Source organism: Meles meles, chromosome 15 (assembly GCF_922984935.1).
Source record: "Meles meles chromosome 15, mMelMel3.1 paternal haplotype, whole genome shotgun sequence".
In the NCBI taxonomy this organism is placed as follows: Eukaryota; Metazoa; Chordata; class Mammalia; order Carnivora; family Mustelidae; genus Meles; species Meles meles.
This window is the reverse complement of record NC_060080.1, coordinates 786,829-803,329: the sequence shown is the minus strand read 5'-3', so window position 1 is coordinate 803,329 and position 16,501 is coordinate 786,829. Positions and strand designations below refer to the sequence as shown.

General features: G+C 56.9%; 1 protein-coding gene across 12 annotated transcripts in view; it reads left to right on the top strand.

Moving 5' to 3' along the window:
* Window positions 1–16,501, top strand: part of MYT1L (myelin transcription factor 1 like) — a 394,040-nt gene that overhangs the window by 285,506 nt on the left and 92,033 nt on the right. For all 12 annotated transcript variants that reach the window (XM_045979466.1, XM_045979474.1, XM_045979472.1 and 9 more), the window contains exon 9: window positions 8,883–9,238. In XM_045979466.1, the coding sequence (XP_045835422.1) occupies window positions 8,883–9,238 (356 nt within the window). The remainder of the gene's footprint in view (window positions 1–8,882; window positions 9,239–16,501) is intronic.

Sequence of the window (16,501 nt, the reverse complement as noted above, 5' to 3'; positions counted from 1 at the left end):
AGAGTTGAACACGCTTATTAGCGCATGCTGCCTTGAAGAACTCCCTGAAGTGATGGCCAAGCTTTTGGTTCTCACAGGCAAAGGGACCCTGGGAAAAATGATGGAGTTGGGGGGCAGCCGTGGAATTCTGGAAGCAGCAGAGCCAAGAATCTAGGACTGTCTGCTCCAGTGGTCAGTCGCCTGCCCCCAACAGCAGCGGCATCGTAGTCGCCCCCGAGAGAACTGACTCTGGATCCTCTAAACCTTGAGAACTGGTCTCACCAGACACCTTCGACGATGGATCTGACAGCTGGGAGACTGGCTTCACCTGTGCAGAGGGGCAGGACCCCTCCATCGACCACTCCGATCCTGGGCCGGATGAAGCAGCCCCTTTCCCCCGAGATGTGATAGGCTGAGCCAAGTGTTCTCTGGGGGAAACGAACCACAGGGTCCCTGAAGGCCAAGGGCAGACAGGAGGGCCGGGTGGGCATCTGTGTCCCGAATGCCCAGACCCGCGTGTCTCTGCACTAGGTTCCAAGCATGTCGTGGGCTGGGGGGAAACCTGTGCTTTATTGCTGCACGGCCGGACGGAGCAGCCTGGTCTGACGCCCACAGTCGCCACGGTCCTGCCCTGTGTGCGGGGCGCATGGAGATGAGATCAGACATGGGGGAAGCCTCTAAACAGAGCAACAGAAAACAAGCCGGAGAAAACAGAGACTGTGTAAAAGGACAGGAATCCTCCCCTAAAGATGGAATATTCTCAAAGAAATGGGCAGTTACTTAGAAAACAATTAGGACCCCAAAGAAACTTAAAAAAATACACAAGAAGTAAAAACGCAAGGCTTGAAGGTAAAGTTGAAGCAATCTCGCGGTTAGAGCACAAAACTCTGGGGGGAAAACAGAGAAGATAAGACCATGCAAGAGGCAGCTTCAGAAACACAGCATCCAGACACTAGAAATCCGGGGCCGGAGGAACCGGGGAGGATGAAATAGCACTAGAAGCAAAGGCAGAATTTCCCGAGCCGACGGCAGAACCGCCCAGCCCACCAGGCGCCCGGTGCGGGAGGTGAGCACGTGCCCCAGCCCGACTGACCTGCCAGGAACCTCAGGAACCCCCTGCATCCCACAGAGGACCGAAACTCGTCACAAGCCCTGGCGACCGGCCACAAGAAAGGAGGCAGCGCTCAGACCCAGAGCAGGGCCGTTGGAGATTTGTCCCTGGGTAGGACGCCGTGGTGGGCAGGGCCGCGCAGGGACACATTCACATGCACGATCTCCAACACGTCGCCCTCGACCGACTTCTTCCGTGAGCGCCTGGAAATGCACTGCACCCACATGAGAGGCCGCGGAGGGCAGAGAGCGGCAGATCTGGCCAGAGCGAGGGCAGGGCGCTCCTGTGACGGGTGGTGGGGTTCCCAGATGGACGGGTGCCTCGGGGACAGACTCTCAGAGCAACGAGGCAGAGACTTCTTCAGGCCGACGGGGAGGTGGTCCTTGTGGGCTGGCGTTTGCGCCCTGCAGGGAGTCCAGGGCTCAAGGATGAGACGCACGGGTAAACCTCCTCTGGGCGCTTGTGTCCCCAGAGCTCCGACGCCGCTCATGGCCTCTCCGTGTGGCGGATGGCGTCGGCTCTCTTGCACCTGCGGAGACGTGACCCGTCCTTCCCACGGGGGCAGCCGCATGGCTCGCTGTCTGTCTGTCTCCTGCCCCGCCCCGGCCGTGGTGCTGTCATCAACTGTCCACGCGTCCCTGGGAGGTGAGTGTGTCAGCGCTGCTCCATGAGGCACGTTCTTAACCGGAGACAAGGAGATCCGCGGCCTCATTCCTTCAGGAGAATCTGATGTTTGCGACACAAGACAGACATCGGAGCAACGGACGCATTACAGTTTTTCTCGTCCTCGTGGCAGCCCAGTAACAGGGAAGCGTTCGTCTTTCCGGTTCAGGAGGCAACATGGGGACAAGGGAGTGTCCAGCCTCTGTGACGCTCAGCCGTGGGCCTTCAGCAAAACACTCAAAATCTCCGTCCCTTAAAAAGGGAGTTAGAGTCGTTTCTACGCCACGGTGTTGTGAGGGTTCGGGGATCGGTATCCGCAGACTGTGGAAGACCGCGGGAAGCCGCTCTGACTCACGCTGTTCTTGCCAAGCTGGGATTAGAACTCAGAGCTCCAGAATCGTGTCCAAAGATTACGTACATTATTCTAAGTAATTTTTTTTAAAGATTTTATTTATTTATTTGACAGACAGAGATCACAAGCAGGCAGAGAGGCAGGCAGAGAGAGAGGAGGAAGCAGGCTCCCCGCTGAGCAGAGTCCGATGCGGGGCTCGATCCCAGGACCCTGGGATCCTGACCTGAGCTGAAGGCAGAGGCTTCACCCACTGAGCCACCCAGGCGCCCCTCCAAGTAATTTTCAAGCGCGGCACAGCGGAGGCTCTTCAAACAGCGCCACCGGTAGCGTGTCCCCCGCAGGAGAGGCGATGACCCAGAGCACCCGAGAGCTCATGACCCACTTCCGCCGGCCCGCCGCAGTGCCCGGGGCAGGCCCCCTTCCCTCACTGCCGCTGTCAGGACGAGTTGGAGCAGGATCACGCCACCAAATCCACCTTTCGGTTACGGAGACCTTATCCTCCAGTTGTGTTAAAACTAGATCAGTGAAAACGTCAGCGAGAGACCGTCAAAAATAACACAGCAACGGGCTGCAGAGCTGGTACGACACAGTATTTCAAGGGTAAGTGTTCACGGAGGGCAATGAACCAATTTTCTAGAATGACCTGACGGGAAAGACTCAGGATCCCTCTGGGTGAACGCCGAGAGGCTGCTGCAGCCGAGAGGACCACCACCCTCCCGCGGCGCGGGGACACTCGGAGCGTGGGGCTGAGGGAAGCCGTGGCTGATTCAACGCAGTCTTCCTTGCAACTTCAGGCAACTTCCGCGAGGCCCACAGGTGGACACTGTCGTCACCGAGAGTGACCGTAGGACCAGGGCTCCACGGCTTCCGCTGCACCGGCCAAAGTAGAAAACGCACCTGTTGTAAGTCTCAGACATGTAGTCCGTAAAGGGTCTATAAAGTCTATAAAGTCTGTAAATGGAGGAGGGGACACAGGAGGTAAGGAGCCTGTCGACACCCTGCAGACGAGGACTGGGCACCCGGTCGCCGCTGCACCTCGCGTGTGCCGAGACTGGCCACCGCCGCGGCTGACGGGTACAGGGAGCCCTGCTTGAAGCATCGCCAGGGGTCCGTGGGGAGACCCGGATGGTCCTCCGCCATCTCCGCGCGGCTGTCAGCCGAGACCTTCGGGCTGGATTGCTCTGACTTTGCTGCTTTCCCGGAACACGCTCCCTCCTGTGACTGGGGGCACAGACGCAGCTTTCTCGAGGCCCAAGTTCTGGAATCCTGAGCGGCCTCGTGACGCTCGGCGCTCCCTGTCCCGTCCTCCTCGTCCTCCCGCGGCAGCCGCTGTTCTCTCCACCAGGGGCTCACTCTGCAGACACCTGCTGCACGCCCGCGGCGTCCCGGACGGCTGGCTCAGGCCTGACGGAGACAACCAGCATGCTAGCCCCTCGCCACCGCGGCTCTGGAACACTGGAAATGTGACTCACGTGACTGAGGAGTTAATTCTTTTAATCTTCTTCAACTTTAATCGCACAGCCTCACGTGACTGGCAGCTGCCGTACTGGGGACTCCCAGCTCCAGCACGACGGGCAGTGAAACACAGGCTGTCTTCTAGTCTGGTGAAGGAGAACCCACCATTCCAGGACAGGGCAAGGGCTTCCACTTTTAATAACTGGAGGAAACTGTGGTCTGTTCCTTCAACAAATACCCCTCGATCCCCGGGCTTTGGCAAGACCTCGCTGGCCGCCATGGGAAGGACGCCGCTGGGGGCTGATTGTGCTACTGAGGAGCAGAACTGGGGACTGACGCAGCGGCAGGGACCCCAGACTCTCAGCAGAGCTCGGGCTCCCATGCAGGGGGCGTGGGGGATGAGCAGCCACACACCTGCCGTGTCTGTTTCCCTGGAGCTTCGCCCTCCTGTCAGCTTCCCGGTGACTCCTTGGCTCTTCCGTGCGTTCCACGTGTTTTCTGGAAAACGGAGACCGTCCAGGGCCATGGGTCTGCATCGTCCTCGTAGAGAGCCTCGTCCATGCTGGTGGCGGTGAGCCCAGCTGAGTGTGCGGGGTCACAGCTGTGAAGCACGCCCACCTTTGTAGCCCCTAGGTGGGCCACACCTGCTGCCGGGGTGGGGGGGCAGCACCCGTCCTCGCGGGAATGCAGCGTCTCTGCTCCCGGGGGTTGGCCGCCTCGTCGCAGACGCGATGTTACAGAATGTGGGTTCCGGAGGACCCGCGGGCCTCCTGCTGCAGGATTGTCCTCCAAGTTGGGTTCTGAAACCGTCCAAACCCCGGGGTTTCGTAGGCCAGGAGGCCTCTGGGGACTCGAGCAGGTTCCCAGCCACCAGCTGTCTGACGCATGAATGAAATCTCCCTTGCGGGTTTGGATTTTGCTCCCATGTTTAAAGTCGGCACCAGGAGCCGGCGGCCAGTGAGGCTGGATCCAGTAGGAGAGGTGCAGACCGAGTATGTCTGCAGAAGGTCTGCCACACGAGCTGCCGTTCCCTTTAATGGACACAGGGAAAGGCTTTGAGCACCGACCACGTGAATCAGCAGAAAGTCCTGCGTGTGTGAGGTCAGCGAACTCCAGCCTGAAATTTTTTTTTTAAAGATTTTATTTATTTATTTGACAGAGATCACAAGTAGGCAGAGAGGCAGACAGAGGGAGAGGAGGAAGCAGGCTCCGTGCAGAGCAGAGAGCCCGATGCGGGACTCGATCCCAGGACCCTGAGATCATGACCTGAGCCGAAGGCAAAAACTTAACCCACTGAGCCACCCAGGCACCCCAGCCTGAAATTTTTTTTTAATATTTTATTTGTTTATTTGACAGACAGAGATCACAAGCAGGCAGAGAGGCAGGCAGAGAGAGAGGAGGAAGCAGGCTCCATGCAGAGCAGAGAGCCCGATGCGGGGCTCGATCCCAGGACCCTGAGATCATGACCCGAGCTGAAGGCAGAGGCTTCAACCCACTGAGCCACCCAGGCACCCCCAGCCTGAAATTTAACCGAAATGGTTTCCAAAGTCATAAACGGAGGCAGAGCAGGAGACGGGGGAATTCAGACTTCAGTAGGAGCCATGCGGAGACCGTTGGGGAATTCTGAATGTTTTAAAACCATAGCACAGGCAAGGGACAGGCAATACTTTCATTACACAGATATGTAAATGGAGGCCCAGCCAGTGTCCAGGAGCCCATCCTGGTGTCAACAGTCGAGCCAGGGACGCGGCGCCCTGCACGTGCTGTCCCCTCCCTGTCACGACCCTGTCTGCCAAAGGCGTCTGTGCTGAACCCGGAACCGCTAGGTGAGGCTCAGGCGGTGACGGGCAGGCACACGCCGACTCCTTTTCCCTTCTCACTCCGCCCTGACGCTCCACACCCACGCTTCTCCTGCTGTCTGACTCAACGATGTTTCTGCTTTCCTGCCTTGCCTTTCTCTCCCCCACTCCCCTGCCTCGCCGCTGCAGAGGGCTCTAGAGGCCAGGGAGCCGTAGTGGGCGCCAGGAAATGGGAAAAGGAACCAGAGCAGGGGGCCGGGCCGTGGTTCCTGTCCTCACACGGCAACAGGAGAGCCCGGTGGGCAGGCATTGAGGAGGAGCCGTCCTGATGGCCAGACGCCCCCCAGTCCCCCTGCAGTGTCCTGCAGTTCAGCGCCCAGGCTCTCAGACGCTCCCTTAGTCCGACAGATCAGCTTCCAGAATGCCAGCAGCCTGTGCGTCTACACCGAAGTCCAACTCTGTGGACTTCGCGCTGCAGCCTCTGTTTTAAAGACAATCTCCACGCTCCGGCTCTGAAAATTTAAGGTCTGAGCCCCAGTGGGCCCTAAGAGATCCCGGGCAGCTGGCTGTGCGCGGATGCAGGGGAGGTGACGCGGGAGCCCCAGCCGTGGTGCTGGTTCGTCTACCCGGAGTCGCCCGCTGCCGGTTGTCCTGGAGCATTTCAAGTTGAGTCACTGAAGCCTGGAGTCGGCTGAGTGTACCTCACCTCGCAGCGGTCTGGATGGGTCTCATGGTCAGAGGAGGCCTGGTGCTCTGCTATGGGGCGCGCCCGCTGTGCGGGGAGCCCTGGAGCAGAGCAGGGCTCCTCGGTGGCTGTGAGCGGATGTCGTGGTCCGACTCGGCGCAGCAAGGCGCTTGCCACTCAGCTTCATCTGGACAGACAGCCTGGGCACGGCCGCAGCGTGCTGACCCAGGGGTCCAGCACCACGGATGGACAGCTGGGGGCCACCCTCCAAGGCGCAGCCGTGTGTCCGAGGCCACTGACTCGGTCTACCCAGGACGTGGAAAGAGGCACACAAAAAGAAAGCTCAGAGCTCGTTCATGTTGTCTTAGAAATGCTGTATAGAGGAAGATGTGTTCTCTCCAGGTTTTTTCTGGTTATAGTATTATTCTTGTTCTGATTTATTACATTTTTAAGAGATGCCAAGTTTCAAAGGCCGATGACCAATTGCCCTGGGTTTTGGAGAGGGTGGAGTCTCGGGAGTCACCCATGGCCCTCGCTTGACAGATGGAGAAGGGACACCAGCGCAGAAGCAGGGACTGACCACAGTCACGCTCTCCGCTGGGCAGGAAGTCCCTGGCTCCAGGCATGCCCGTGGCCCCCAGGGCACCCAGTGAATCACGTTATCTTCACTAGGCTGTAAAAGCACCCGAGCGACCAGAAGAAATCATTTGCTGAGACACGGAATCATCGCCCTTCCCGTCCCGCCCGACTGAATCGTCTGGGAAGCGTCAACAGTAGTGACAAGTGGCCGATGGCGAGCGTCCGAACTGCGCACGGGCAGGCTTGCCGGGTCGCTGGGCTCCTGAGCAGGAACACGGGTCGTGACGATCTAGGAGCGGTCACCGTCTTTCCCTGGGGCCCGAATTTGCACCGGGCGCCGCACCAACCTTTTCCTTCCATCGCTGAAGCAAGCGTTCGAGGTGCTGGGTTACAGCTGGGGACCCTGCAGTACAAAACCGAGTGTCTGTCCAACCCCTCCCTGGGGGAGACTTGCCACAGGCAGCTCGCACGTACTGTGTCCGAACAGAATGCCTCCTAGTGCACGTCCCCGAATCCCGCCGTCGGTCCAACTCACTCCTCTTCTCTCTGCTGGGCCTCCCCCAAGCCCGTCAGGGACTTGAGTGTCCAGCAGAGACTCTGAGGGCTCTCACCCGATGCCAGGTCGGCAAGTGACCCCCTTTCCTACCCTTTTCTCCCACACCCCTCCCACGGGCAAGGCGCGTCAGCGAGTCCCCAGGCTCGCTCCTTACCTTGGCTCACACCGGCCACCTTCCTGCCCCCCTCCCGTCACACACTCGAAACTTCCCACCTTTGGTTTTTTGTCTGTTTTCTGCACTGATCATACTTTCTTATGTTCACGTCTTTGCAAAGTCTCTGTTTTGATTAAAATGCATTTGAATAGCTTCATGCATCCCCTGGGAAAGTCCCCCAGCCTTGACATTCTGGGGCATGCCCTGGCTCCACCCGCTGTCCCTCCCTCCTTCTTCATAATGTAGCGCACTTGTCATGCCTCGTCACGGACACTGATCACCCGCCCTCCGTTCAACAGCCCTCCCTGCGTGCCATGGCATGTGGTCCCTTGTGCACGTGTGAACCGTGTGTCCGAGGCCACTGACTCGGTCTCCCCAGTCGCATCCAGCACGGCCTCACACTCCCCTGTCTACATCTGGGTCTTTCCCCGCTGAATCTGGCAGGGCCTGGGGCCCAGCACCAAGGAGCCTCTGAAAAATGGGTCCTTAGGCTCCATGCTGCACCTGTTGGGTCCGAAAGCTAATCAGAGTCCTGCGGGCTGCTCAGTCGCCGAGACGGTGCATCTCGTTTTAGACAAAAGGAGCGTCTCCTTGTGCCTCCGTGTCTTTCCCCTTTTCCCCCTTACTCCTTGTGCTACAGCTGTGGGGTTTCCAGGAAGACAAGCGCCGTGATTAACAATGTCACTTTGGAAAATTGTCCTTCTTTTTTTTTTTTTTTTTTTAATATTTTATTTATTTGACAGAGAGAAATCACAACTAGGCAGAGAGGCAGGCAGAGAGAGAGGAGGAAGCAGGCTCCCTGCGGAGCAGAGAGCCCGATGCGGGGCTCGATCCCAGGACCCTGGGATCATGACCCGAGCCGAAGGCAGAGGCTTTAACCCACTGAGCCACCCAGGTGCCCCGGAAAATTGTCCTTCTTGAGAGAACGGGGGTGGGGGCCTGCTCTAAGGGTCTGACCCGAGTCCGGGCCAATTTCAGCAAGATTTAGGGAGGACCGCCTCTAACGCTGAGCTGCCTTCTGTGAAGTCGAGATGATCTGTGTACGGTTCAGTCGCGTGGCTGTCCTCGCGTGGCTGTTTGTCTCCGAGGAGTGCGTTCTATATACGGACGCCATTGTCTGTGGGGCAGAAAGATGCAAGCACCCGCGGAGCTTTCTCACAACACACGCATTTTCATACTTCGCATCGTGCCTGTGTGTCGGCTTACTGTGCGCGGACTCGGTCTTCCTGCAGAAGTGCATCACACCGAAGGCGTCTTTGGCCGATTGTGTAAGGAGGTGAATTTGTCTTGTCACCTGCGCGATTTGGGGGCAGTGTGTCACCAAGCGTCCTCCTGAACTCCACGGGACATGGGACCTCTGCGTTTGTGTGCAATGGCTGTAACCAAGGCCTGGGCAGGGAGACCGTGCGGTGGGGACCAGACGCTCTCCGTCCCTGCGTGGACAGCACTCGTGCTGGGTCTCGTTCACCTGACCTGGGACCCTGGTGCTCTAACATCCAAAGACAGTGACACAGATCTCTCTCTCTCTCTCTCTCTCCCCCCCCCACAGCGTATATGGCTGCCCCTTGGCGAAAAAAAGAAAAACACAGGATAAGCAGCCCCAAGAACCTGCTCCCAAGCGGAAGCCGTTCGCCGTGAAAGCCGACAGCTCCTCGGTGGATGAGTGCTACGAGAGTGAGGGGTCGGAGGACGCAGACGAGAAGGAGGAGGACGAGGAGGAGGAGTTCTCGGAGGACGAGGACGAGCACAGGGAGGAGGACGAGGAGGACGAGGAGGGGGACCGGGAGGAAGAAGAGGAGCTCGAGGAGGAGGAGGACGATGATGATGAGGATGGGGACGACGTGGAGGACGAGGAGGACGACGAGGAGGAGGACGAGGAGGAGGACGAGGAGGAGGAAGACAATGGTAATCTTTAAAATAGTAGCAGGCGTCCAGCGGTGTTTGGGGCCGGTCTACCGGCGTGGAGTTCCCAGTGTTGCACAGTTGCTCACTCACAAAATAAGTCGGCCTGGGCAAGGCTGAAACGGGTATCGATCAGCGTCCTCTGCACTGGGTTGAAAGCAGCCCTTTCCTTGTCCTGCGGGACAGCAGGTGCTGCCTCACTCCAGCTCAAGCGGCTCACCACCGAGGTGGGCCGCGGCGCCCCCGGGCACTCGCTCGAGGGCGTGTCTGAGCTACTGTATCTGGAAACTTAGGGTGGCGCGCCTGGTCTTTAACCTTCCATGTTCTTGGATGCCCTGCCCAGGACTGCCGCGCTAGCCCAGGGGCTGGTGTGGGGACGGCCTAGCCGCTTGCCTCCTGGGGGCTGGAAGCTGGGCAGGACCCCAGGGCGCTAACAGGGGGCGTCAGTCTTGTCTGTGTATTGCCGATTGCCATCCTTTTTGCCAGGGGTCTGGGCGGGGAGGAATATTGCTGGAATGAAACAGTTCGTTGACCCCGTCCTCCGCTTCGTAACCGAGAACCGTGTTTCTGACCTGGGCGTCCGGTGTTGCGAGTGACACGTACACACAAAAGCCTGGTGCACGGGTTTGGGCAATAGATTGAAGACGGTTTTGCTCTTACGTCCAGTTTCCTCTCAGTGGCAGACCCGTAAGTGTGACTCAGGGATAATCCTTTTCTAAAAGTCACTTCTTTTCTAGAGAAAGTTGGGAGTTTTCTGGAGAATCTAGATTTAGTCTTTACTGGCTTAGAGAAATGCCAAATGTGTTAAGAGGGAACGGAGTGTTTTCTCTCACGCTTCTTCCTCGGGCTCAAAGCTCTAACGACTCTGAGTTCTGGGAGAGCTGGTCTCTCCGCACGAAGGGCAGAGGCGTCAGCCAGTGAGTGTGGCGCGTTGTCTGAGCCGGAGTGAGGCTGCTCACGCTCGTCCGGGGCGGCAGATGCAGACGAGCATCCCCCCTTCAGGAGCCTGCACATCCCACGGGTCCGAGCAGGTCGCGGTCGCCACACCCCTCATGCAGGTCTGGGCACACGGCCATGCGCTCGTGTGTGTGTTGGCGCACACATGCCCATCTCACGCCCCCACGCGTGCGGCCCCGAGGCTGTTCCCCTGTCGTCATGTTGAGAGCACGGCGTGGAGACGGTCTGGCGACGCGTGTCGCAGCACAGCCCCAGAGGCACCGCGGGCCTCCCCGCGTGGACCGTGGGCCCTGGCCCCGGCGTCCCTGACCAGCCAGAGCTGCGCGTGCTCAGAATCTCGGACCGTGTGCGGGACGTCGGAAAGCGGAACGATTGGGCAGATCACCTGCGAACACTTTCTAGGCGTGTGTGGTTTGGGGTGAGATCGCCAACTTCTGAAGCCAGTGACCGGTCTATGGCTGGGCCGTGGCTCCGGCCGCAGATGGGGTGAGCAGCGCCACTCCTCTCGACGCCCGCCGTCTGCTCGGTGGGCAGCGGCAGTCCTGCTCCAGCTGCGGGGGTCTGGTGCGGCAGCCCTTGCTCGGACGGCTTTGTAAGTGTGCAGAATTTAACCCAGGGTCTTACCGCATTTTGGACTCTGGTCTTCATTGAGTAGAATTAAACTTTCAATTTAGTTCACTTTGGTTCACATTTTAAATAACCTACTTTTAAAGTATGAAGTGATATAATTTGGAGAAGCAGAGACTTAATGCCGTAGCTTTATAAGACAACTTAGGTAGGTTTTTTCCTTTTCGTTTCGGTTCAGTCGGCCAACGTGCAGGGCAGCTGTAGATGTAGTGCTCAGCGGTTTGCTGGTCACCCAGAACACCCAGGGCCCATCGCATCACGTGCCTCCTTCATGCCCATCCCCCAGCTGCCCCCCCCCCCCCCCGTCCACCTCCCCTCCAGCCGCCCTCAGTTTGCTGCCTGGACTTAAGAATCTCTTACAGTTTCCTTCCTCTCTGGTTGCATCTTATTTAATTCCCCCCCTTCCCCCGTGGTCCTCTGCACCGTTTCTTGTAGTCCACCCATGAGTGAGATCACAGGAGGATTGTCTTTCTCTGATTGACTTATTTCGCTCAGCAAAATCCCCTCCAGCTCCATCCACGTGGATGCAAATGGTAGGCGCTCATCCTTTCTGATGGCGGAGTCCTATTCCGTTGTGTATATGGACCACATCTTCTCTGTCCATTCGTCTGTTGAAGGGTATCTCGGCTCCTTTCACACTTTGGCAATTGTGGTCACTGAGATAGGGGTGTTTTTGATCCTTATTCTAACTTGGAAGCTTAGAACGTGATTGTGTTTTAAAGTGAGATAGCAGATCAAAACGAGTGATGTTTTTCTAGAAAAACTCAAGTAAGTGAGCAAAAGCAGCTGTGTGGTGGGTGTGTGTGAGGTGGGCCCTGAGGGTCTCCCGGCAGGACCGTCGAGACAGGGACTGGCAGGTACCACGTGCGAATGTGAGCATACAAGGACACAATCAGGGGGCGAATGCACTCTCAGAGGATGAGCTTCGTCGGCTCCGGGATCCAGAATTCACATTCAGCAGCCCCCTCCCGCCCCCCGCCCAGCACCTCCTAAGACTAAGACCGCCGAGGGAGTATCCCCAGCAGCCAGGTGTCCCCATCCACCCCCGTCAGAGGCGCTCCTGGGTGAGTCCTCGGTCCCGAGGAGTCCCTCGGACCTAACAGTGACAGTCCACGTGGACGACCATCCATGGGGGCTCAGATCGCTGCCAGTTCTTTGCAGAGAAGCACCAAAGTCTCGCTCGATCTGGGTCAAGCTGAAGCATCTTTCCGAAGAAGAAATCACTTGAGGGCCCCGGTCACTAGGGACTGCTTCACCGAGATTTGCCAGAACCCAGAGAAGTCTGTTGGAGGGCCCCCATGATCACAGGGTCCAAGTCCCCAGCTGGCCAAGTGCTTTGCTGATCAAGCAATCATATCTGACAATCGCCTGTTTCCACGTCGATCTCTTACCAAACACATTCTGGTTTACTGTCCTGGTGAGGTTAGTGCCAAGATCACTGTCCACAAGTGCGAGTTCTGGCCTTGATAATGACCTCTTCACCATGGGAAACGCACTGTCAGTACAGGGCATCCCCACGGAGTGCCTTTGTCCACTTCTTGCATGGATTTGACAGAAATCATGCACTTGGGAAAGGCAGGGGTTGTCCCTTTCTTGTCTGGTGGCCGGGTTCTGGGTCTCCCTCTTGAAGTCAATCATTCATGTTCCTTTGTTTCCACTCTCCCTGGCCATCCTGTCCCTGAGTCCTCAGCAGATCCCCTCGAGTGTGGACTGTCCAGGTTATAGAAGGACCATTATTTATGACCCGGAATTTGATCGTTATTTTAATTCCCAGAACCCTGCCGCACTGTCGTCACCTACGAACGCAATGTTGCTGCTACTGCGCACGGCCGCGGCATGTTACGGTCCGGGATCCCGTGAGGTCTTCAGGGCTCGTGTGAGAGACGGGAAACCACGTCCTTGCTGTGTTCACGAGAAAGCCAGGCCTAGAAAGATTCAAGGACTTCCAGCACGTGCTGGCTGTGTGGTCAAACTCCACTCATGCCCTTTTTATCATTTTCTGCGTGTTTGAGCAACAGGGAAGAATATCTAAGTAATTCATTTCAGATTAAATTCAAATTTAATTCATCAAAATTGTATTTTGTCCAGTTGGCCTGGTCTTTTGTGTGGAGGATTTTATTTTCAAAATACGTTGCAATGACCTAGACCGCATTTATTTAATCAAAGTTCCCTTGTTATACTAAAGGTAAGAACGTTATTATTCAGGGATCATAGATGTTTCTAATAGCAGATTTTGTTACAGTGTTTTTGGATTCTTACAATTTGAGAAATTTAGATAATGCGGTCACTTAATGCCTCATAAGTTAGGGTTTGGTTTCGTAGTTCACCCCAAAGAATTAACTTTCAGTGGTTGCCACACTCGTCCATACCACCGGCATCTGTGTGTGTAAATGTTGTCCTCATGAGGACGTGCACATCTGCCCGCTGCCAGGAAAGACAACTCCACGAGGAAGGACGCACCAGTTTGCTCGCCAGACTAGAGAAGACGCTCAGCCCACAGCCGTCTTCAACACATAACCGTTTCCTCACGTCCTGCTTCTGAAACACGTCTGTAAACCGTGAAGTCCTTTCTGTGCTGCTCTTTGTTGACTCCTGGGACCGCCCTGGATGATTCGGCTCTGAGGGATGGTTCCCTGGATCGTTCGGTCGGATTAGGAAAACCACAAACCCTTCCTGTCCTGAGGCTGTCATGGTCCCCGCAGCCGTGCGTGGGGTGGCCATCCCAGGAGCTCACGGCAAGGGAGGAGCCGGCTGGTTTGTGGGGAGCGTGAATAACGGTGGAGAGACTTTCTGGACGGATGATACGCTCGGTGCAGGCGAGGTGGAGCCCGCGGACCAGAGACAGAGTGACACTGAGGCCCACGGCTCTTCTCAGGCCTCTGTCCCATCGTCAGGCTGCGGCGGCCCCGCCTTTCCCATTCTGCCTCTCGCGGGACACCTGGAGCTGCCGGCCGGCCATGCTCCGCAGTCACACCCCAGGTCCTCCGCAAGGAACATTCTTTTAATTGCAGTGCGTGCAAGGTGTCTTCTGTCAAAGGGGATGAGGCGGTAAGGTCCCCGTGGTTAAGGCATCACAGGACTTGCGGAAGATGAGCTGGGATTTCTCTAAGACAAAGGCAGAAGGAAGGCGGTGCGGGGTCGTGTTGTGGCCTCTGAGCTCCCCCCACCCCTTCAGGATGCTGTCCTGGCACTGATTAGCCAATGACCCTCTCACGTCGTTCTCCGGAACCGTCCCTGATGAGGAAGCGGTTGAAACGCAGACGCGGAAACTCACCGTTAGCGAGCCAGCTTTCTGCCGCGATCAGCAGAAACGGCCCCGAGCTCTGAGACCAGCGCAGGAGCAAAGACGGTGTGTTCCGCGTGCAAGGTTTCAATGGGAGAACGGCAGGGACACAGTCGCGAGAAAGATGTGATGATTTTTTTTATCACGTTAAAAATTAATCTTTCCCTACGTCCATGGAAGCGTCGTTTTAGGAGGGCCCGTGTGCAGATATGGGGGTGGGGAGGGCCCAGCTCAAGCACGGGGAAATGAGTGAACACAGAGACAGACATTTCTAGGTAGAAATCTGTGGCAAAGTTCAACTTTCTTCACACAAACGAATTTTGTAAGATATAATCAGAGCTGGTATTTCATGAATTTTCAGACACTTAGAGCTGAACCAGAAGATCTGCCGAGGATGTAGCGACATGCACGTGAGATGCCAGCAACAGGCGCGGAGTGTGCTGGGGAAACCCTTTCTTCACGTAATAATAAGAAATAAAGGAGACAAAAGAACAGATTTAATGTGTTTGTATTCAATTTGCTTTAAAGGCCACTTGAAGGAATTACCAGCTTATGTGTATTCTTAACATAATTGTATTCCAACCGCCAGCCATTCAGAGCAGAATAAAGCCCGGCCCCGGGGCGTGGGCTCGCAGATGCTCCCGGCCCTGCGGGGACAACTTGTGGGTCGGTCGATGCCCTCGCTGGCCCTCGGTTTGCCTGTCGAAGCTTTAGGAGGTGAGCACTGGCCTTCAGCCCAGCCTGCCGTCCTGTCTGGAAGCTGAAACAGGTGCCGCGTGGAATGGGGTGTGGTTCCCAGGGACCAGCCGCGGCGGGAGTGAGCGGCGCTGGCCCCCCGGTCTCCTCGAGCTCCTCCACCAGCCCGAGCCCGAGGCCCCGGCTGGGTGTAGCAGGTGTCCCGTGCACAGGGAGGCTGCGCTGATATGAGGGACAGCCCGTTTCAAAAAACGGAACATCCCCTGAGGACACAGACACTAAGCAGAATGCACCTCCTGCCGGAAGAAATGCGTGATACAGAACGGAAGAGCGGCGTGTCTGCAGAAGAGAGACATCACGGACCCTGACAAAGGGCAGAGTTAGAAGTCACGCACTAAGGCAGAGCCTTAAAGATCCGGGCTCAAAAAGCAACATTTCCAGGTCCCAAAGATCGTTGAACTTAGGTCCCTGAAAAGTTGTGCTGCTTTTGTTTGCGAAGGGCCTTTAGACACAGGTCAGATTGTGTCCATCCGACAGACTGTAGCCATGGTTGAGTAGGATGAAGAACAGGGTCCCGGAGTCCTCTCAATGCCCCCTTACAACCCACGCGCCGACGGGAGACACGCCTGTGTGTCCAGTCCGTTCTGTAGAGTTTGGAGGCTCTCTGAGCTGTGTGTGTGTGTGTGTGTGTGTGTGTGCGCGCGAGAGAGAGAGAGACAGGGAGAGACAGAGAGAGGTTAACATGGGTCAGTCTGTCTCGGCCTGAGAGCTCCTGACTTTATCTAACTCCTTCTCTGGGTGGGGGGGATACAACTATCTTATTTTTAAGTCAAAATTTGGACAAGCCAGAGACATAGAAGTCACCAAGTGAAAGGATCGTCAAAGGTTCGTCATGCTTATTCTGGTGCAGGTCACTTGCTCATGAACAAACACTGTTGGGGAACAGGACTGGGGGCCCCTGGGCAGCTCCGTTGGTAAAGCATCTGCCTGCGGCTCAGGCCTTGATTGGAGCGTGCTGGGTTCGAGCCCCGGGTCAGGCTGCCTGCTCAGTGGAAGCCTGCCCCTCCCCCGCTTGTGCACGCTCTGTCTCTCAAATAACAAATAAAATATTAATTTAAAAAAAGAAAGGAACATAACTCACAGTTTCTGCAGGTGATCATGTAACTTGGTCCCTGCGAAAACTACTTTTCCTTCAGTTTATCTCCTTTGGCTTCAGGCTGTTCCCTCTTGCACAACGGACAACATTTAAAATCAGTAGACGGAGCTCATCCTCCGACGGTTTGTGAAGGGTTTGAACAGGCGCCTCGACCCTCCTCACACCCCACGCTCCTGTTCTCCGCATGTCTGACCCGAAGATCTAACGTGAGGACTCGGGGGGACGCAGGACTGCAACTCATCTGACGGGCGGGACGCGGGGCGGACCTCACGGTGGACCAGCCCTGGGACCTCCCCTCCACGTGATGCTCGGGAGACGTGTGTCTATCGACCAGCTCTGCTTTCCCTCCTTGAGTTCACGCACTGGAGACGCATACGCGCTTGAAGCCCCGTCCGCATACCAGTCCCGGAGGTTTGCTCGTGGAAAACAAGTCGCGGCTGGCCCCCACGCATCAGGCGGGCAAACCGGACACACGTCTCAGGCCCCGTGCTCGGGACCAGCAAGTCGGTCACCCTCCAAGCCAGGGTGCGGGGCCCACGAGACGGCC